A 22,768-nucleotide genomic window follows, 5' to 3' on the forward strand; every position below is an offset into this window, starting at 1 on the left:
TTGAACATCTGTCAGGTTGCACTGTCTAGAGAGAAATTAAGAGCACACCAAACAAAGGTCATGGGATGGATCATGTTATCCTTAACATCAACCACCCATTTTGGTGGATTATGGTTTACACCTTATCAACATCCAAGTTTCATTGATATTAAGGATACCTGATCGGATCAACCATGAATCAAAGGTTTGTTGCAAGTCACGAGCATGGAGTTTAGGTTAAGAACCACCCAAAAGGAGTGTACTAAGGTTTAAACCTGCCAAACATGTTCTACAAAAGGTTCCCATAGTCATAATCCCATCTTTCGGATATTATCGAAGGAACGACTACTCGTATTCCAAAAATATTCTCAAGAGAGACTCTTATGAGTGTAGTATCGCGTAACAATCGTATCAAATCTTACACTTGAACGACTTTCGCACTACGTCCTACGAATAGGCCAAGATGGGTTTGGTAAACTAAGGTCCTCGGCTTCTAAGATCTATATTGGAAAAAGTAATGTCTAACCACAACTTACTTGTGTGACATTATTGATCTCAACATGACCTCCACCAAGTGAATGGGCTTGCAAGTCAACTTGCTAAGGAATAACTCCACACAAGTCGACAAGACTATGCCATTCTCCTATCTTAATTGCACTCGAGTCCGGGTATAGAACTCATCTCACAAACAGAACCAGCAGATACAGCAGTCATATGTACACAATGCAATAAAGCAGGTAAATGCTGAATAATAAATAACTGTACAAAAGAATAAACACCCAATAAACAAACAACCTACAAAAGCTAGGAAGGACTCGCTTAGGGAAACCGGGTCCCCAACAGAGTCGCCAGCTGTCGCAACCTGAAAAATACAGTGTGCGAAAAAACAACCGGCGAAAGAAAATGACAGAAGAGTCGCCACCGTGCGTTATTTATCCCAAAGGAGGGAAAGGAAACGCTCGAAGTAAACCTGAAAAGAGGAAAGGAAAAGACAAGGTCTCGCAACCAAATCTTGGATTCGGGAGTCGGTTATGCGAAGGAAAGGTATTAGCACCCCTGCGCATTCGTAATACTCTACGAGATCCACTTTTATAGTTCTTGTCTAAAGGGTGTGAGTTTATCTTGTGCTGTTTACTAAAAAAAGGGTTAAATGAAAATGACTCGCGCGGATGTCGCATCCACTGCATACGTATCTCATCTGAATATGAGAATCAGAGTCTTCGTAGCTCGGCTGACCTATGGGTTTGGGGGATGTGTGCTCGTTAAGACATCGCGTCTTATGCCTACGTATCTCATTTAGAATGAGAATCAGAGCAAGCCGTAGTTCGGCTAACTACGGGGTTATGGATTGGGTTTTGGACAAACGACGTTACTGCGCAATCTACCGGATGCTCGACCTTTGGAGACTTACTCACCTGTAGTAGAAGGAGTAAACGTGTTAGGAGAAGAAAAATCAATGGGTTTGTAGGGTTTGGGATACTCATGCAAAAGGAGTTCTGGACGAAGGAACCTGTAAAAAAAATAATAAACACACAAAAATATTGTCTCCTATCGAGGTCTTCCAGCTAGGAAAGCAGTAAAATGCGGGAAAATGTAAAAGGTACCACGCGGATAAAGATCCGAAGTAACAGCAATTAGAGGAATGGGAAACCCAGGGATCCTTCCAAAGAATAAAAGAATTCTACCTATGTTATCATACAAGAGAATAAGGGAATTCTACCTATGTTATCATACAAAAGAAATGAGGGAATACTACCTATGTTATCATACAAAGGGTTCTACCTAATGGGTGCTACCTAAACGGAACAAGAATCGACGAATGGAGCAAGGAGAGGAGTGGGGTAAAGGGTAGATGGCGATGCACGAAGCAATCGACTTACAGGTAGATGGCGATGCCTGAAGCAATCGACTTACAAGAGAAATGGCGATGCATGAAGCAATCGACTTACAAAAGGATGGATGAATACGTGCTGGTTCTGTTAAGTTTTGAAAATGATTACTCGACGTTGGATCGAGGTTTTGATCTTGTTTTGAAATGGTTATCGGATGTTCATTTTATTTCTTATATTAACAGATGAATAAAGAATGAAAGAATAAACATTATACACTTCATGGGAGAGGGGTACATTTGTTATGAATGGGGATTGTTCATGGCAATAAAACAATAATAATATATGCCTCATACACCATACAAGTAGGCCACAGTTTAATCAAGTCAGATAAAGAAGCAAACATGTATATGATCAAATCAAATAATCAAATAATGATATAAGGGAGTATTAAACAATGTATGAGAAGTATACAAATGTTAAACAATCAAACAATAGAAGCATGGATGAAAGAAACAAGTATAAAAAATATCAGATGAATTAGACAGATGAAACTATGCACACAAAGGATCAATGAATAATTTAATCGGGAAATGGTGCAAGGATCAAATAAAATCAAGATGAGAGGCCTCAAATACATGGCATATGAGATGAACAAGGGAGGATCAAAAGATCTCTTCAATTGCCTTAAGCAATCCCTGAGTCAAACATCAATCATAGAAAAGTCAACTGACAAGTCAAGTCAACTTAAAAAATATCAAATAAATAGTAAATTAATCAAGAAAATTATGAAAAATTAAACTAACTATGATGGGGTCAGGACATCATCATCCCCCAAAAAGATTTCAAAAATAATGAAAATTGGTGTATAAATTAATTGAAATAAAACAGAAGTCAAATGAAAAGTCAACCAAGCAAACTAGGTCAAAAATAAATCCAAAATAAATTGAAAATGAGAAATAAAATCCCAAGAAAAGGTCAGGTTGACCATGAGACATTGGTCAACCCTTATCCCAAAAATCAGAATTTAAAAATAATTTTAAGTCATGAAAATAAAATAAATGAAAAAATGTGTATTAAAATGAACTATTTGAAATAAATAATTGAAATAAAATATTAACATTAAATAAATATGAAAATAAAAATTAAAATAAATTAAATAAAACATTAAGGAATATAAAAAACATTTTTTGGTATTTTTATGAATAAATAAAATATTTTTATTAATTAAAAAAGAAAAACAGAAAAATAAAAATGAATTAAGAAAGGAAAAGAAAGAATGAAAATAAATGGGATAATGGGCCAAAACATGGGGGGCGGATAACATATGGGGCGCTAAGCCCATCCCAAGTAATTTTCAGCATGTGACCATAAAATAAATTTACCATTTAATTAAATCATGTGACAACAAATCAATTGGTCAGCTCCACTTAAAACCACAAAAGGACAAAAACGGAATGGATGGGTGGGATGAAAAGCAGCGCATGCGATCGCACGGCTCACAGGCTGACACGTCGCCTTTCTCATGCAAATTAAACCCCATGCAAAAATGCAGCAGCAAAAACGCAAAAACGCAGACAAATTGTTCCATCTTCCACTCGACATATCTTAAGCTACAGTGCTACAAATGACATGGTATAAAAAGCAAACTTCAAGTATGGAACATGTAGAACACAATGGTACTTTGTTTCATGAAAAATAATGACTTTAGCATGTAGAAAAGCGAATAACAAGGGGGCTTCATGCACCCGGATTCAGCACACATGAAAAACGTAACCCATTTCCTCCATTTTCAAACCAACATAACTCATGCTACAGGACTCCAAATGAGATGATGTAAAAATCAAAGTTCAAGTATGGAACATGTAGAACACAATGGTGCTTTGTTTCATGAAAAATAATGACTTTAGCATGTAGAAAAGCGAACAACAAGGGGGATTCATGCACCCGGATTCAACAAAAAATAAATGTTACAAAATCCAACTTAAAAGCAATGTCTCATATTGAAGGATTCATGGACAAGCATGGCACAATAACAACAGAAAAAAAATAAGCATGGAAATAATGGCATGGCATGGAAAAAGAAAAAAGTAGCAAGCATAAGCATGGTAAGTATTGATGGTGAGCATGAAATATTAATGAGCAAGCATGATGTTCATGACCATGGAAGAGAATGAGTGAAATATTTACCTAGTGGATGAAAGGTCCACTGCCCCTTGAAGATGGAAGGATGGAATGAGAAAAGAAAAATGCTTTTGATGTTTGTGCAATGGAAGATGAAATGAAAACCAGCCTTGCCAACTTGCTTTGCCCTAAAGTTCTGCAGCCACTACCCTTCAATTTAGGGTTTATGATGTTTAAATATGTAGGCTCAAGGTGTTCTTAATGGGCTTAAGTGTATGGTTTTGGTTCATGAGCAAAATGCTACAAAAGGTGAGGTGTGAAATGAAACTCTAAATGTGGCAAAGCTTAAGTGAGTGAACATAAAAGGTACATGGTCAAATGAGGAAAAACATGTGTTGGTTGGTTTGTGCAGCACAAAAATAGTCCAACAGGGTGACTTTAAGGCTTTATAACTTGATGATTACATGTCCAAATGGCAAGGTAATGCAAACAGTAGAAAGAGGGTATGGAGCTTAACACTTTTCATGTTGAACACAAATTGAAATGATGAGTGGAAAGAGGTGACAAATGGCCATAAAGTTCAGGTTCCATAGCTGCAAAATGGTTGGGCCAGTTTGGCCTAAATGCTGTCAAAAAATTCAGTCTATTATACCAACTTTAGATGAGTGTATCTTTCAAATCAATGATCCAAATAGGATGATTCCAAAAGAATTTGAAAGAGGACATAACAAGGTACAACTGTCATGAAGAAAGTATTTTCCAAAGATGCCTTGAAGTGAAAGAAATCTGGCCCATAAGTCTTGACAAATCTTGAAGATTTTGGACTTAGAAAATTTTCTAAGTGTCCTAAAATAATGTCTTACTTTGACCAAGCACAACTTTCTCAATTTTAATCCAAATGAAACAAACTTTATATCTCTAGAAATCTTGGAACAAGAGGAAAAACTTTCATGTTGGAGAAATTTTCAAATGGAGCTTGCATCTTGATGGAAAATGGGCTTAAAGTGGGTGCAAAAACCATAAAAACTTGCCTTAAATGGAAAGTCAACTATTTCCAAATTTGGTAACCTTTCCAACTCCTGATTAAATGATGAATCCATGATCCAACCTTGATCAAATTTCACATGTAGGCTCCCTTAGGCATGAATTTTGAGATTTCACTTTCAAAATGTCAGGAGTTGACTTTTCTGGCCCCACATTTGACTTTTTCCAAATTGTCTGATTCTCGATTCCATTGATCAATTGAAGCACCTCTGGCTCAAATAAAGAGCTGATTTTTTGTGTGTAGACCCTTGTGGACATATGGAGGACCATGGAAATGAGTTTCAACCAAGGAATCGGAAGTAAACCGATTTTATACCAAACCCTAGTTTTAAGGCAAAATGATCAGGAACTGATCGCACTGATTGGCGATGGATCTTTCTGAGATAATTGTGGATCTTCTTAGGCCAAGATGCCTCTATAATCATGACATGAATGGACCCCTTCACTTCCAACCAAACATTGCTTGTTGCAGATAGCCACGAAACCCTGATTTCTGATTAAATCCATATGTACATTTTGAGAGCTTTGAATCTTCCGCTGATGAACTGGGGACCATAATAAGACATATGGAACCCCTTGAGACTTGTATACTTGTAGAATGAAGTTCATTTCTCAGTCTTGCTTTGTGTGGGCTCCTTCTGGTAAGGAGTGACCAATCAAAACCTGATTTCCCAAGTCACTAATGCGGTATGCAGTGAGTATGACCTAGTATGATGCTAATGCAATGTGAAACACAATCCCATGCTTCCAAGAAAAAGTGAAGGGTAAATTTTGGGGTATTACAGGAGAGAACCAAAGGGGCTCGTGCTAGGTTTGAATTCTTGAAAAAGGTATATACAGTTGAGCTCACTAGAGTAGAGCAATCTAGAGGTGATAACGAGCAGGTGGGGCTCCATAGAGTGTATGTTATGAGATCATACATGTTATATTTGGTTGGAAATATGATTTTTATGGACAAAAATGCCACTTATACAGATGTTGTCTACGTACGGTACTTTGAGGACTTCAAGCGGATCCATGAGTACAACTGAGGGGGCGCTTGTTTGGCCTACTTGTACTCGAAGTTATTAGAGGGTTGTAGGTGGAAGACGAAGCAGGTCACATGCATCATCACACTACTTACAATAATATTTATTGATCTTTTAATGTTTTCGTGTCATTTTCACTTCATCTTGGCAACGCCACTAATGATGATTTGTGTGTTCCAACACTTTTCAAGTTTGGATCCTCCAGCACTTCCCGTGCAACTCCGGTTGGGCGGGTGTACCGATTTACACTGAGGATATATCGTGTACTTCTGCATTTTCCCCATTTAGAGGGAACCAGGCGACACAGTTGTTTAGAGTATATCTTGACCTCTTGGTTGCCAAGGACAAGCACTTTGACAACTATGTCGATCACTGTGAGACGTTGCCATTTGACGACATAGTGGTATACTCGTAATGGTTGGCTTGCGGATCACGTCTCACTGCTCCTCATCTTTCGGAGCGCATGATGCGGCAGTTCGACTACACTTAAACCATTCCTGGACACCTTGTTGTCTTCACTCCTTCTGCTTTGACACGTAGGCAGATGGATGTCATGTTTGATGATTATGAGAGTCATCTGATACTGGAGGAGGCACGAAATATCATAGCTGAGAGCGACTAGAGTTACGTCAACGAGTACATCAGGCGCAGGCTACTCTAGGAGATCCACCGAGGTCAACTCGTCAGGAGATACTATAGGAGGATCAAACACATTTACATCATGTTCATGACGTCTTGCTTAAATGTCGTCGCATAATGGAGATTGCGCAGACAGACATTGATAGAGGTATCTTCCCTGATGAGTCTGATGTGAGGCAGGTCCTAGATGTCCTCATGACGGGGGCACGAAAGGCATTGATGTACATGAGACAATGTTGAAGGACGGGGGTATTGAAGCTCGAGGAGTCAGAGGAGACAGAGAAGATGTAGTCCGACATACATAGTAGTGCAGTAGTATATAGTAGATGTACTTTGGATTCATTATTGATTGTAATTTATTTTCACTTCATTCTACTTTATATATGTCATTTTGGATTGGACCATCTAGATTTATATATGTCACTTTTTACACATATCGATTGTATGGTTTAAATCCCATCACATAACATGGTACATAACGTTTATAAATCTTCATTTGAATAAACATAAACAAAACATAACATGCACTGTTCTAATAGGTTACGAAGATGTATCTTCATAAAATAAACAGATATGCATCTCCGAAATAATAAATGTGTAAAATATCTTTCAGAGTGGATACATAATGTATGTTTTAAAATATTACGGAGATGCATCTCCAGATCAGTTAACATTTTGATTTAAAACAATATGCATTTGGAGATACATCTCCAGAATCCAAAAGACATTTTAAGTTTTTCATATGATATTTTTCCACCCCATAAAGTGGGATAAGAAATTCCCTTATATTAACAAGCTATGTTAGATTGTTTTCTCAAGATTAGCCGATATGCACTTCATGACCCAAGACATTTGAAGTAGAGAAGGAACAAACATTCAGACAGAGAAATACAAAAGTAGGATTTTGTAATCAATTTACACATTGAATTTCTGTTACATGTACAAGTATATGTTCTAAATTGTACTCAAATTCTCTACAGGTGTAAAGGCACACAATCATGCAGTTAATAACTCTTGACTAATGGATCACAATCAAATGACTCTTATTCCAACTTTAACAAATCTGATTTAAAATACAACTTACAATATCAGCCATCAGATCTTCATCAAACCTCCTAAATCTGCGACCACGTGACTGCAGAGACCATGATTGCCAAGAATCAAGTATCCCGTACATTGAATACATACTAGTATCGTAAACCACGGTGCACCAATGAAAACAGCCATGAAGTCAATCCCCGAAACTGAAAGCTTCCATCATTCACTATTTATTAGACATGAAGAAGCGTTTGAGTGGCAAGTGAAGTGGAGAGCAGAGAATTAAATTAAGGACGTTCTTTCACGTTATCTTCTTTATACGCTTTTGCTTTGTCAATGGTGTTCATGGCTTCTTCAAAAGATTTCTGAGTGAAAAATAATATTACAAAAGTGCAAAGGAACAAGTCAGTATTGTTGCGCATAAAGTTAACAAAGGAAGCTTAAATCACACAAAAAATTCAAAGCATAAATTAGCAAACACTTTTCTATACACAAAAGTCAATCTGTCAATATGGTAATTGAAATCAATACTTAAAATGCATAATCCTCTGCTGTCATGCTATCAATGACAAGAAACTATGAAATATATGTCTTATATTTCATCTTTCCTATCTTTTCCCTTAAAGACAGTGGTATACATACTACCTAATGTTGTCCATCGCGGATAACATAAATTAGCAGCATGTACAAATTCTGCTACAACAATTCTATTGAGCCGCTATAGTCGATATTTTGCAGGAATGTTAGCTTGGAAGGAAATGCTAAGTTTGCTTTGAACTTCATTTCCTATCTTTTGAGGCAGTATTTATCATTTGAATAAAATTTCACTCAGCTTAAAAAAATTATATCACAGAACAAACAAAAGGTCATTCATATGAACCAACTAATATAAGCTTTCAAAACTGATATGGAGACAAGATTAAACAAAGGAATCATTATGCTAGGAAGCGGCATTCGAAGAATACAAATACAAAACACAATAATAAAAAAAAAGACAAAACCAGAAGCTTACCCCAGAATTTTGCATTTTCCATAAGGATTCTCCACTTGTATCAACAACAATCATCACACCTAATATAGCGCTGGACAAGAATCTTCCATCAGATAATCAGATTTTTTTTTTTAAATCAGCAGCTAAATAGTTGATAATTATTTCTAGATACAGACTAATGATCCGAGTATCAATAATTTAAGGAGTTCTTCAAAGCCAGTGATGGGTATGATAAATATGGAACTTCAGTTCAATGTGCTTTTTACCTTCTTTCTTTTCTTCAACAAAAATATGCTACACTGACGCAAGGTGTTTTGAAGCGTAAAATAAACAACATTATTACGAGACTCTATCGTGATTGGTTAGTTTACAAGAATTACATGTTGTGAATATGATAGAATGGAACACAATCTTTATGGCTGACCAGTGGTGGTTATCTATGTGATGCTACTAACCTGTTCTCATTTAAAGTTGGTTAATTGCATGGGGCATATTGCTCTTTGCCTGAAGTATCTCAGTATTTGCTTTAGCTCTATATAAATTCAATGATTTCTCTTTTAGCTTCTAGTTATTTACTGAGAAACTAGTTGCCATAATGTGGATAGTTCATGCATGCAATCTCCGAATGAAATTGGGAGCAGCAAATTGTTAGCAAGCTTTAAAAATTAGTCTTGTTGGGTCATTCTGTATATCTGCTTATGATTGTTGTGTGATTTCAAGGCATGAAAAAGAGCAGTTTAGGTTGCTTGTGAAATAATGAAACATGAATCACTAGAATATGTATGTATTGTAAATATTCTATTAGTATGGGATGACTTTATGCAAGCTTTTCTCCATCTGAAATAGAGTAAATCAAAACCAATGAATGAAAATCAGATGGCCTATATTTAGACTCCCCATATCGGTTTTTCACATGCTTAAATGAATGCGAGGAATCCATTTCCCTTTTTTCATTCTGTTTCCTATAATTTTGTTTAGAAAATGGAAGATGCAGCACACAAAACATCAATGAATACTCAAATCTCAAAAAAAGACAGCACACGATATTAACACTAACGAAAATTTAACCACCATACATTAAATTCCACGGGAGGCTTCAAATTAACCACCACTTTTCAACCATATAGGAGCCCTCACGGTATTGTCTTTAGTTAAAAGACGATTTAGAGATTGAGAGTGAGTGTTTATAAACCACTCTTAGTCTTGATTAGTCGTGACTTGATTCTCAAGCAAATGTGACAGTGATTCTCAAGCAAATGTGAGTATACCATAGCCCCCAATGGACGCTAATGAACCAAGAGGCTGTCAGCACAGCTTTCTTGTATGGATCTATGAAGCACGAACCCCAACACGGATACCGGGACACGACACGGACAATCTAACACTGATAATATAAAAAACATATGACACCAACAGTGCTACATATTTTATAGTATTTGAGTTTCATTTATCCATTTATTATTTGAAGAACTAAAAATATTCTAATCAAAATTAATGTTCTTAATTCTTCATTGATAACATTGTTTCAATACATGCTTAACCTTTTTAGATGTGTTCAATAAATGTATAAGGTGTGTTCAATAAATGTACAAGGTGTGTTAAAGCAAAGAAAAAAAACATCATTGCATAAAACACTCATCTGAATTGTCGGACATGTGTTGTATGTGTCATACGAGTGTCAAATCAAAGAAAAATATAATGTTGAGGGGACAGTTGTCTAACTTTTTTGACACTTGATTAACTTTTCTGAATCGTAGGACATGTGTTGAATGGGTGTCCTACGAGTGTCATACAAGTGCCGAACACCGACATATATCGGATACCGTGACACGCCTATTACAAAGAGTGTTCCAGCTTCATAGGTACTGATAACTTATACTCCTAAACATATGTTCATGTTCTGAGTGAAACTTTAACAGCTTTTGGATCTTTCACGAGCCCTACCAATTTTGTCCTTAATTAAAAATTAAAATGTGTTTAGTGTTTCTAAACGAAGCTTAAACCCATTCTCAAACAATGTCAGATACTTGGTTAACCCAAACAAAAATCCAATATTCATAATTTCAAGTCCAACAATCACATTGAACAAAAAAAATAAGAAGAAGAAAACAAACTTAACACTTACGCTGCAAATCCAAGATTGAGAAGATAAGATCTCGCCGTCAAAATCCTAATAGCAAGTTCAAACTTCGACGCAAAACCACCACCACCATTAAACCCAGACCTACTTTTATATTCATAGCTATTCCCACTTCTACCATATCCATAACTATACTGAGAGTAATAATTGCTATTACCACCACCACTACCACCAGCAGTATAACCACTTCTCCCACCGGCACCGGAACGCCACCGGTAATTATACTCAGCTCGTTTACGATCATCCATGAGAATTTCGTATGCTTCGGAAACCTGTTTGAATCGAGCCGTTGCATTGTCTTTTACAGCTTTTGGTGATTGAGAATGCTTATCTGGATGAAATTGAAATGCGAGTTTTTTGAATGCTGATTTGATTTCTTCTTTAGATGCTGTTTTGTGTAAACCCAGAACCTTGTAATGATCCATCTATAGATTTGGGAATGAGATTTTGTTTTTAGGGTTTGGTAAGGTTTGATTTTCTGGGGAGAATTTTGTTGGGAAAGTGGTGAGTGGAAATGGAAGGGAATGTTGTTTGCGTCGGAAGAAGAAAAGAGGTTTTTCATGGCGCGAAGTCGTGGCAGTTCTGCGACCGCTTGTTCCTCTCGTGACAATTTTTTAGAGGGGAAGTTCATAAAACTCTTGATGTTTAGGGACCAAACTGCAAATTTAAAAGGTGCAGAAATCAAATTTGGATAAAATAATGGAAGTAAACTAAGTAGAAGGGAAAAAAAATATGAACCGTAAAATATATTTTCAATCAATAAGAGGTTAGGTATGACAACGGCGCGGGTTGGAGACGATTTTTACCTCCCCAAACCCAAACTCATATCCTCAAACAATCCCCGTTCTCCGCCTCAAATCCAAATGAGGATGGAGAATTAAAACTCAAACCCGTCTAAAACGGGTTCGGGTTGGGTTCGGATATCCCCGTCCCGCCACCATCCATTAAGTGAAATCAATTTTTGTAATAGAAATATTTATTTTTTAAAAAATCAAATTACATTACAAATAATAAAATAAAACAATTTTAAAAAATTTCATACATATATTTCTAATATTTTAAATAATTAATACAAATCAAAATATTAAAATATTGATCACTTATTTAATATTCTAAATCATCAAAAATAAATAATAATGTACATAATAAAATAAATTGGACGGGTTCGGGGTGGGTACTAAGTGTCTTCATTATCCGATTTGTCCACATATTTTATAATTGGGAAAAACTCAAACCCAATCAAAGCGGGTTTTCCCCGTCAACTTCGAGGCGGGTTCGGGTGGGTACGGGTTATATTGTCATGCCTATCAGAGACGTGCATCCCGCTAAGTCATACATTTAATTTTAAAATCCTAATATGACATGACAAAACATTAGACAATTTGACTCATCTCCAATGGACACCCGTAAATTTACGCACGATAGATAGGAAAAACCCCGCAAAAATGGGTATGGGCATGTGCTAGGGTAATTATCCATAAAAATAAGCGGATACGGATACGGGTATGAGCACCTTGGTACCAACCCCGCCCCATACTCGCACACTATATATTTATATATTTTAGTTTATATTATTATATAAAAATATATGTGTATCAATTATAAAAATGTATGTATATCAATGTTAAATCATTACGTATTTAATGTAAGTGTTTGTTTATTTCAATAATAAATTGTTTGAATTTTTTTTAATATTTTTAAAAACTTAAAATTATACGATATTTTATAATTGATCTATTTACTTTTAATATGAATGTGGATCACGGATACGAATATGGATACTTACATATCTATAAAACATGGGTATGGGTGCTAACTTTGACACTCAAGCATGTATGGGCTCGGACACAAGAATTTTTTCGAATCGCGGTATGGGGATGGATACTATAGTATCCTACCCAAATTCGATCAATTGTCATCCCTATCTATAGAATTATGAAAGAAAAAAAGTAAGAAGATAAAAGCTAAAGCTAATAGTATAATTATTTATTGGCAAAATAATTATATTAGAAAAGAAGAACAACAACATCATACAAAATTGAAAATAGTATTTTAAAAGTTGAATCGAATCAATCAATCAAATTGATTGAATCGAAAATTATAAGGGTCATCGATATGTCTGGTTATTAGATCGGATAAATTATTGAATTTGTGAGATTGATTAATAGATTAACTACTTATTTTTTTCTACTGACATCATTTTTAATATTTTTTTAAAAATTAAAATTAAAATTAAAATAATTCAAATTTATTTAAAACAAATTTTCTATTTAAAATTAAATAAATTAGAGATTATCATTTGTATGTTTAGAAATTAAATTTAAAGAATCAACTTTAAAAATTATGATATTTTAAAATTTTAAAATTTTATGTGTTGAGATTTTTTTAGAGACGAATTATTGGTTCGACTGATTCAATAAGTATATCGTTTTGTCATAAAGACCTATTTATTTTACCGAATTATCCGATTTAATCCGATTTAATCATGAGATATGATCTATGATCTAGTGGTTCAAAAATATTAATCCAGAATCTTCAAGAGTTTAGTGATTGGTTCAAAAATATTATAATTGAGTGAAAAATATTTGATAAGCATCCAAACATAAACAAAAACAAATTCCAGCGAAAGAGGCTTTAAAAGCAAAACAAAATAAAGGAGTTAGGCGAGGAAATGTTCAGTGCAGTTACATATATTTGATCAATTATGAGAGACTTATGTAGAAAAAAACAATCTATGTATACATTTCATATGCATTCATTTCATACTCATTACCAAGCAGTACTTAAGAACAATTCAAGGTACAATTCTCTCTGGATTGCAAGAATATATCATCTCAAATCAATATTTCCAACAAACATTCTCCTGTAAAAGATTTGGATCTATTTTTTTCCTCACAACTATTCAATAGAGTAAACTTCAATACATATTTTATGAAAAAAGAGATATAGCACAAAATTTTAACAGGTCCTCTGAAATATGAACATGAGAGGATTACACAACACACCCCCTAAACACTGAGATAGATTTCTATTTTGCTTACTCGTCATTCATTAGGGTTTAATTTCAAATTGTCTTCTTGACTCTGCTCAATTTGCTGAGTTCTTTCTTCTGAAACAAGCCGACCAACTTTTGGATACTTTTCTATGAACTTATACTCCCAATCCTCTAAAATTGTGAGCTCTGATTCGTCCAAACCTTCGAGATTTCCGTTAATATCTTGAGGTTTAAAAGACAGGAGAGCAAGAGCTCGGCTACATTCCTTTCCGGCAAACATTGTATACGATCCTCCTGGACCATAAAAATTCCTGCAAATAATAGTTTTAACTGAAATCAATTATTCAAAATGAATTTACTCATAATCTATTCTTAATTACACATCAACATACACACACAAAAAATGAAGGAAAAAAAATGAAATCACCTGCCCTCGGAGACATCATAGATCTGTCCTTTAACAGAAATCAAAATCGGTTTACTTTTATCGGACCCATTATACAACCGCAACTCCGCTTCAGTAATTTCACCAACCTGAACCGGTTCTCTCCGCGGCTCAGCTACTTCAAACAGCGAACCGGACCGAGCCGAAACGACCGGGGGTTTATTGAAATCTTGAGGGGAAACAAACATGGCAGAAACAGTTCGGTAAACGAGGAAAGTGAGGAATGCGATGGTGAAGAAAGCGGTTGGAGAGAGACCGGTGTAGAATGATATTTGGTTCGTTATGGTTGAGTAGAATCCCATTTTTTTGAATGTTTGGGAAGGAATGGGAAATTGAAGTGTGTAAAGGAGGAAGAGAGAAGAGAAGGTAGGTGAGAGAGTAGTGGAAGCTACCAAACGCAAATGGTTAACCGCAGTTTTGATATTTCAAATCTACTTCTTTGTTTACCAAATAAATATGTGATTAAGAGAAAATTACTTTGTTATAAATAATGTTAAACGGGTATGGGTTTTAATTTCTCAGAATTAAACAGAAAATATATATATATATATATATATATATATATATATATATATATATATATATATATATATATATATATATATATATATATATATATATATATATATATATATATATATATATATATATATATATATATATATATATATATATATATATATATATATATATATATATATATATATATATATATATATATATATATATGATAGCATTAGAGAGTTGTCATCTTTGATTTTTAGAGTCAAACTTAATCGTTGTGCTAGACACGGTCCATGATTTTAGCGAAAATCATATTGTTGCTTGAGCCATGGAAGCAGAGGCATCATATAACTCCCCCAAATTCAATTAATTAATTTAATTTAATTATTTATAATTTTATTTAATTATTTAATGAGTATTTAAATAAATTTGGTGATTATATGTGTTGTTGGAGTGCATTGTGATTGGTAGGATGTGGTGAAAACATAGAAGCTTTATAGAATAATTAGAAAATAATTAGAATAATTAGTGATTTTTAATTAATATTAAAAAATAATATAGAAAAATATGGCTTTATGATAGAAATTATTTAATTAATTAAATAATAGAGAAAATAGACTTTAGTAGAGAAATAAGGGGCAATGAGGATATTTTGAGGGAAAAAAGTTGGGGGTAGTAAAAGAAATATCTAAATGAAGAATTAAGTTTTATTTATTAGGTGAAAAAATATATTTTTTATAAGTATGAATTTAATAATTAAATTAGAAAAATAGAATAATGAGAACTTGGGTGATAATGTGAATTAAAAGTGTTGAGAGTTAATGAGTTGGTTAGAAGAGATTGTGTAGAAAACCTTAGATATATATTATAAAACATGAAGGGGAGTTAGGTTTCATTCAATTCTATGAAAATTTGAGAAAAAGGCAACAGGAAAACCATAGAGCTAGCAAAGTAGAGGAAAACCATTGGAGAAGAGTTTGCTTGCTGGAATTTCAAGGTGAGTGGGGAGAAATGACTTTCACTATGAGTGTATTGCATGATAGGGTAGAGAATAAAGACCCTTACTCTCATTAGGAATTGCGTAGATTCTATCATGTTTTGTTGTTGTTGTGAGATAATATGAAAAATTGATGATTGATTGTGTCGTTATGTGATTTTTGTGACTGAATTTGTGTGTGTACGGTTCTATTTAAGTATGTGATTTTATGCCATATTGGAATTTGGAAGCTTTGAGCATGGACATGAATTGGATGAAAGTGATGGATGAATTGTGTGTATAATTATATGATTCATGATGTTAATATGTGGTAAATTAACATGTTTAATATGATATAATTATTGTGTGTCGAATTCTAAGCGTTTAACTTTTTACGAAATCGAAATCGGATGTTCGAAAGGTCTACAGTGGTAAAAAAATGCAGAATTTTGCATTTTGCAGCGGTTATGCATTCTGCTGCAATCTGACAGCCATCAATTTCGTGACAGTCCACCCATCACGACCAGGCTGATTTGGTTCAAATACGGTTTTGATCATAACTTGAGTTATGGTAGTGGCTTGTGAGATGAATTTCCATGTTTGAATTATGTGTATATGTTATGAAGTGTGTGTAGAATTGTGTGACATGTGGTATTTACTTAATGATGAATTAATGTTATAATGATCTCATATGATTGAATGTTGTGTGGATATGCATTTGATGATGTGATGTTGTTTAGTGTTGTTTGTTAATTATCGTAACATTGATCAATTGTTGTATATTGATTCTAATGTTATGCATAATGGTGATAAAGGCATAATGATCATTTTGGTGAGTCTTTTGCTGATAATGCATATTGTTAAGAGTCATGCTATACGGTGTATGAGCTTTGGTCCAGTTCTTGTGTGCTCTGGTCCAATGGTATGGATTCAGGAGCGTTACCTATGTTGATGGTAACGAATTTGGTGTGCTTTGGTCCGGTGGTATGGATTCAGGAGTGAGTAGCTAATTCTAATGAGGAATTAGTGAAATGTTACCTATGGTGATGGTAATGAATTTGGTGTACTCTGGTCCGATGTGTGGATTCAAGAGCGATTAGCTGGTTTCATATAGGAACAAGTAAAGTGTTACTTATGGTGATAGTCACGAACTTGGTGTGATCTGGTCCAGTGGTATAGATTCATAAGCGAGTAATTAATTCTAACGAGGGATTAGTGAAGTGTTACATATGGTGATGGTAACGAATTTTATTTTCTCTGGTCTGATGGTGTGGATTCAGGAGCAAGTAGTTGGTTATATATGAGAATCAATGGAGCGTTACTTATGGTGATAGTAACGATTTGGTATGCTCTGGTCCTATGGTGGGGATTCAGGAGTGAGATGGACATGTGTTGTCTAAAATGGTGCCGCATGCATTGTCGAGTCATGGTGTTAAGTACATTGCATTCATAGTTGCATTTGTAATTGTTGATTATGTTGGTATTAGTGATTGAGAATACTCGTGTTGTTGATGTGAATGATTTGTGATTAAATCATTATTTATGTTTGCATATGTAATTGATTGTTCATGATGTTGTTGATTGGTTGAGAATGATTGATGTAGTTAATGAATGGTTGTGAATAGTATGTATACCTGATGAATGTGCATGTTGTTATGAATGGATGTGAGACTATGGTGTTGTTGAGTGTGTATTGAATGTGTGTGTTATTGTATGTTATCTACCTTAGCATTCTTACACTGTTTATTTTGAATGTTATTTCTCATCCCATTTGCTCATGTTGTCCATCATGGACATCTTGCAGATACTCAGGAGTAAGCATTCTTGTTGTATGTGGAAGGTGACTTGTCAGAGGTATTCTTCGCTTTTCATGATCCGTTTTGTCATTCATTAGTGGTTTATTTAATGCTCTGATTACGTAACATCGGGGACGGGAATTGTTATGTTTTAAGTTAATGTTGATTTTATCGTTTTGTTGTTTAATACTCTATAGATGAAGTTACTATGAAATGTTTTTCCGCTGCATAGTTTCAAAATATTTGATATATTTTTGAAGGGTTGTCGTTGGTGACACCTTAAATTATTGTGCAATGATATTTATATAAGTTTCGGGATTTAGAGTGTTACACATCATAACAGGTAATCAATAATAACAAGAAAGCCTGAAGAATTATTTCGAAATCATGTGCTTCATCCAAATATTAGGTGTTTGAGTAAGCTAACAACCATAAATAGTTTGAGTGCTAAAGGGGGTTAGATTGGATCGAAATAGTTTAACATGTGCTTTTTGTAAAATGACAGCTGAAACAATCCAACATATGTTCTTTGAATGTGTAACATTTGTCTCAATAAGGCAAAAGGTATATTGTTGGCTTGGTGGCGAGCCTATAGACTATGAGAGTTGAGTATAACACTTACTTAAGTTATGTGAAATGTTCAAATGTGAATAAAGAAATAAGATACGAGGTTTATTTAGGTTGGCTATCACTTTGAATTTTGGCTATCAAGAAACGAGATAATATTTGAAGGATGGGAGCTTAATACTCAAATAATGGTGAATAATATCAAATCGATGGTGTGGAACTGTATGTGTTTAAATTGGACAAATCTTTTAATCGTGGGACAACTAACTGAACGATTAATCTGGTGGGGTGGATTAATAACAAAGGCTTAACCATAATGAATTATCAGGTGGTAGAGGGTTTGGCTGTCTGTCATGGCAGTTTATTCCTAAATGTTTAGGCTTTTATAGTAGAGGTTGTGGAGAGCAAAAATGAGACTTTCCTGCTGACTTTGTATCTAAGTATGCAGATTGTCTCTTGGTCATGTTGTTGATGTGATTACATAAGCAAATTAGAATATTTCTCTTGGTTATGCTACTAGTGTGCTTACAGTAACATAGTTGAATTATCCTATGATGCTTAGAATTCTTGGTTCATATTTACGTTATGTCACGAGGTAAAGAAATAATCAAACTCAAAGTGTGGTACTGGTTTAATTTCAAGATTGATCTAAGACTAAGCATAAATTGGCGGAGAAATGGAAGAACTAATATTCAGCAGTCCGATAGACCACAAGTATACGACTATATCAAATTAATACAAAGAGTTATCGCCGCATAGATAAATGATCAAGTACCGTTCTTTATCATTTTTATGTGTATCTAAGCATGTGTGACAATTAGTTTGTTTTTGCGGAAATGGGAAATAATTGGATTTTTCTTAATATTAAAAGCAAGAATCTAAGACAATGATTTGTGTCCTCCGATTTCACTCATGCAAATCTCCATATCGATTATAACGAGAATTATTCTTTTTAGGAGAAAATACTAAAACTAGTGGTAGCACCCATTTTCATCGGCGCGTCACCGGACTCTAAACCTGTAAATCGTCTACTTTCAAAACATGAATTGCAACTTTGGAAACCTTTTACAGAAAAAAGTAATATTTCATTTGATTCATAAACACTTTTGCAATCTCAAAATTAATTGTTCGAATTTCTAAGTTGGATACCGTTTACGCCCTTTCAGCGCATAAAAGGTATATCTACGTTCATACATCCATAGAGAACATCTTTTCTTTTTTATAATAAATATTACAGGACAATTATAGCATTCTAGTTACAATTAATATTCATATGATTCATATGAGGTTTAGTTGTATGATAATCCCCATGTCTCGGACTCTAATCGATTTACTCAGGCATATTTAATGATAAAATATCATAAATATACCGTCCAAAATGCCATAAACACAAAAGAAGAATAAAAAATATGAGTCGTACAACCAACAAAAAACCTAAATATGGGCCATTATCACATTAAACTTACTTAGATATTTGTCCATGTATTTATCGTCCCCCTGATCCAAGGTGATTATAACACCTTAAACCTTGAAACTTATATAAAAAGATTTAATCGATAATTTAAGGTGTCACTATGACAATCATCCAAAAACTCATCAGCACATTGACAACAAACATCATAAAATCAGAACATAACAACTTCAAATTTTAATTTTGCAAATAAAGTATTAGACTTTGAACCACATAATTCAACATTGACTCAAAACATAGTAAAAACTCCGTGTTCCTGATGTTACAAGATCAGAGCACTAAAACCATTAAATTGTGATAAAATGTTAAGTAAACGAAAAATAGCTCTAACAAGCCTCCTTCCATACACAACAACAACTTTACTCCTTATTATCTATAAGATGTCCATGGTGGACAACATTAAGCAAAAATGATGAGAAATAAACTTCGACATGAAATGGTGTAAAGAATGTAAGGGTATATAAACACACAACATATTATACATTCAATACAAAATTAATATCATCACAATCTTACACCCATTCTACAATAATATACATTTATATGCAATGAAACTCACGACATAACGTGGCACTATACATGTGGTACATGTAGCACCCTTAGATTTGATTAATCTATTTAATCAAATTATTTATGTTTTTATTTAATTTTTTAGTACGTTGTGCTTTTTTAGTTATATATATTATGAGTTGTTTGTGTATGTGGTATATGGTGAGGTGTAATGAAAGTATTGGTGAGCTGGTAGAATAATTAGAATAATTAAAAATAATTATAATTAATAGTGTCTTTAATTAATTAAAATAAATTAAAATAGAGGTTTTGGATGGAAAATAACAACTAATAAGACTTAAGGGAGGAGGTGAGAATTATAAGAGGAGTTGGGCCAAAGTGTAATTAATAAAAGATTAAATTAATTTTTTAGAAATAAAAAGGGGTTAGTGGAGCTTTTGAGGGAGAGTACATAAAGTTAGAGTTTTTGGAGAAAAAGAGGGAAGGACTCAAACCACCAACCTTAATTAAATTCAGAATTTGTTGCTAGGAATCTGAGGTAGGGGAAGTGCTTCCATATTGATGTTTTGCATGAAATGATAGAAGAGGGATCCTTACTCTCTTTAGGAATTGTGTGAAATATGAATTGTTGTTGTTGCATGTGAATCCAAAATTTATTTTGTGACTAAATTCATATGTGTGTAATTCTGCTTATGTTTATATAATATATGTCATTGTTGGAGTTTTGAAGGTTTGAAACATAAACATGAACTTTATGAAATTGAAGAATAAATTGTGTAAATTTGTGATTTATCATGTTATGATGATGATATTATAAGTGGTATAATTTTCTAGATGTTATAGGATGATTGGGAAGCCAAAAAATTAAAGTTTCAAGTGAACTTCCATGGTTATTTCGTATTTCTGCAATATGGTGTAGGGTGACGGGCGTCACCCAGATGACGGGTTGATCGTCATCCACTTGAAGCAGCTGATGGGTGTCAGCACTATGGCAGGGTGACCGTCATGGTCTCCAAGACTGGTTTTACAAGTAGGTCGTCATTGGAGTGATGTGTTGGAAATTTAATTGAATGATGGGCGTCACCTTGGTGACAGGCTGTCTATCATGCTGTCATAAGGGGTGATTTTTTCCCAGTTCGTGTAGTTCGAGTCGTCGGTTCAAAATTTTGATGTTGTTTTGTAGTTTAGTCAATGATTATCTACTGTTTGGTTGTGTTTATGTTTTTAATTAATTATTATTAGCTTAATTAACCATGGTGGAATTATCATTGTTGAATAATAATTGATTTACTTACATGTTGTTGTTTACGTGGTGTAGCAATTGTATGGAATGCATATGACATTGTTTTGTGATGTTATATGATGTGAAAACGACTAGTATTATTGTGAGGTGCATGATTACATGATGATTAGTTATGTATTTTTGACGTAATGATAAATCTTTTAGAAGGGGTCTATTTGTAGATTGGCATGCATTGTTGTTATGATTGTTGAACAATAATTAAGAAGTGGGAATTTCTATTGTGTTCAATCCATATTGGTTATGGTCAGAATAGGGTCCATAAGCATTGTCATGCCAATGAAAAAGGCATGTACACTAGTTCATAATGGGAGACTAGTGGCTAGTCCCATTCTCGTAAAGGGGGCTCATGGGGTTAGAAGGGGGGTCAGTTCCTAAGAGAATAAAATATTGAGTTAGTAGCACATGCATAGTGTCACATTATGTCGTGAGTCTTATTGCATATACATGTATATTGTTGTGGAGTGGGCGTGAGATTGTGATGATGTTGATTATGTAGTGAATGTATGATATGTTGTGTGTTTATCTACCGTTGCATTATTTACGCCATTTTATGTCGAAGTTTATTTTTCACCATTTTTGCTTAATATTGTCCACAATGGACATCTTGTAGATAATCCAGAGTAAAATTGTTGTTGTGTGTGGAAGGTAGCTTGTTAGAGTTATTCTTTGTTTACTTATCGTTTTATCGCAATTTAGTGGTTTTAGTGCTCTAATCTTGTAACATCAGGAACTTGACACTTTTACTATGTTTTGAGTTAATATTGAATAATGTGGTCCAAAGTCTAATGCTTTATTTGCGAAATTAAATTTTAAAGTTGTTATGTTCTGATTTTTCGCTGCTTATTGTTAATGTGTAGATGAGTTTTTAGATGGTTGTTGTAGTGACACCTTGAATTTCGATTAAATATTTTTATATAAGTTTTGGGGTTTTGGATGTTACATTTGTGGTATCATAGCAGGTCGGTCCATTCGGCCAAGTTTTTGTCATGTTATTTGTCCCCTAGTATGCGACATGTATGTGAACACGATCAATGCATGTTTCTTCTAATGGTTGCTGTAATATCCCATATTCCCTTAAATGCTCAATTAGTTATCAGTTAAGACCAATTGAGTTCCTATGTAAATTATCTATTATCATTTGTAACAATTGGATCTCTTACGTGCTCTAAATATTGTCAATTGGGACCAATAGAGTAACCAGTGAACTCTGAAGATATTAATTATTAATAAAAGAGACAGACCAATATTAATCGGTACAAGAGAGGACATTTTTGGTAACATTAATAATTGGTCAATTGGTACTGGAAGATGAAATATCAATTGAGATATTTTATGTCACTACCTAATATATATATATATATATATATATATATATATATATATATATAT

The 22,768-nt window shown here is 34.0% G+C and overlaps 2 protein-coding genes across 2 annotated transcripts; both read right to left on the bottom strand.

Moving 5' to 3' along the window:
* Window positions 1-7,532: 7,532 nt before the first annotated feature.
* On the bottom strand, window positions 7,533-11,444 carry LOC127125084 (chaperone protein dnaJ 72). The gene is made up of 3 exons (XM_051054190.1): window positions 10,798-11,444; window positions 8,694-8,763; window positions 7,533-8,046 (listed from the first exon to the last, which is right to left on the bottom strand). The coding sequence occupies exons 1-3, from the start codon at window positions 11,235-11,237 to the stop codon at window positions 7,969-7,971; spliced, it is 588 nt and encodes a 195-aa protein (XP_050910147.1). The 5' UTR covers window positions 11,238-11,444; the 3' UTR covers window positions 7,533-7,968.
* A 2,105-nt stretch (window positions 11,445-13,549) lies between these two features.
* LOC127125100 (probable steroid-binding protein 3) lies at window positions 13,550-14,689 on the bottom strand. The gene is made up of 2 exons (XM_051054191.1): window positions 14,235-14,689; window positions 13,550-14,118 (listed from the first exon to the last, which is right to left on the bottom strand). Exons 1-2 carry the CDS (start codon window positions 14,552-14,554, stop codon window positions 13,857-13,859), a joined length of 582 nt encoding a protein of 193 aa, XP_050910148.1. The 5' UTR covers window positions 14,555-14,689; the 3' UTR covers window positions 13,550-13,856.
* Window positions 14,690-22,768: the final 8,079 nt, after the last annotated feature.

This window comes from Lathyrus oleraceus, chromosome 1 (genome assembly GCF_024323335.1).
Source record: "Lathyrus oleraceus cultivar Zhongwan6 chromosome 1, CAAS_Psat_ZW6_1.0, whole genome shotgun sequence".
NCBI classification, from domain to species: Eukaryota; Viridiplantae; Streptophyta; class Magnoliopsida; order Fabales; family Fabaceae; genus Lathyrus; species Lathyrus oleraceus.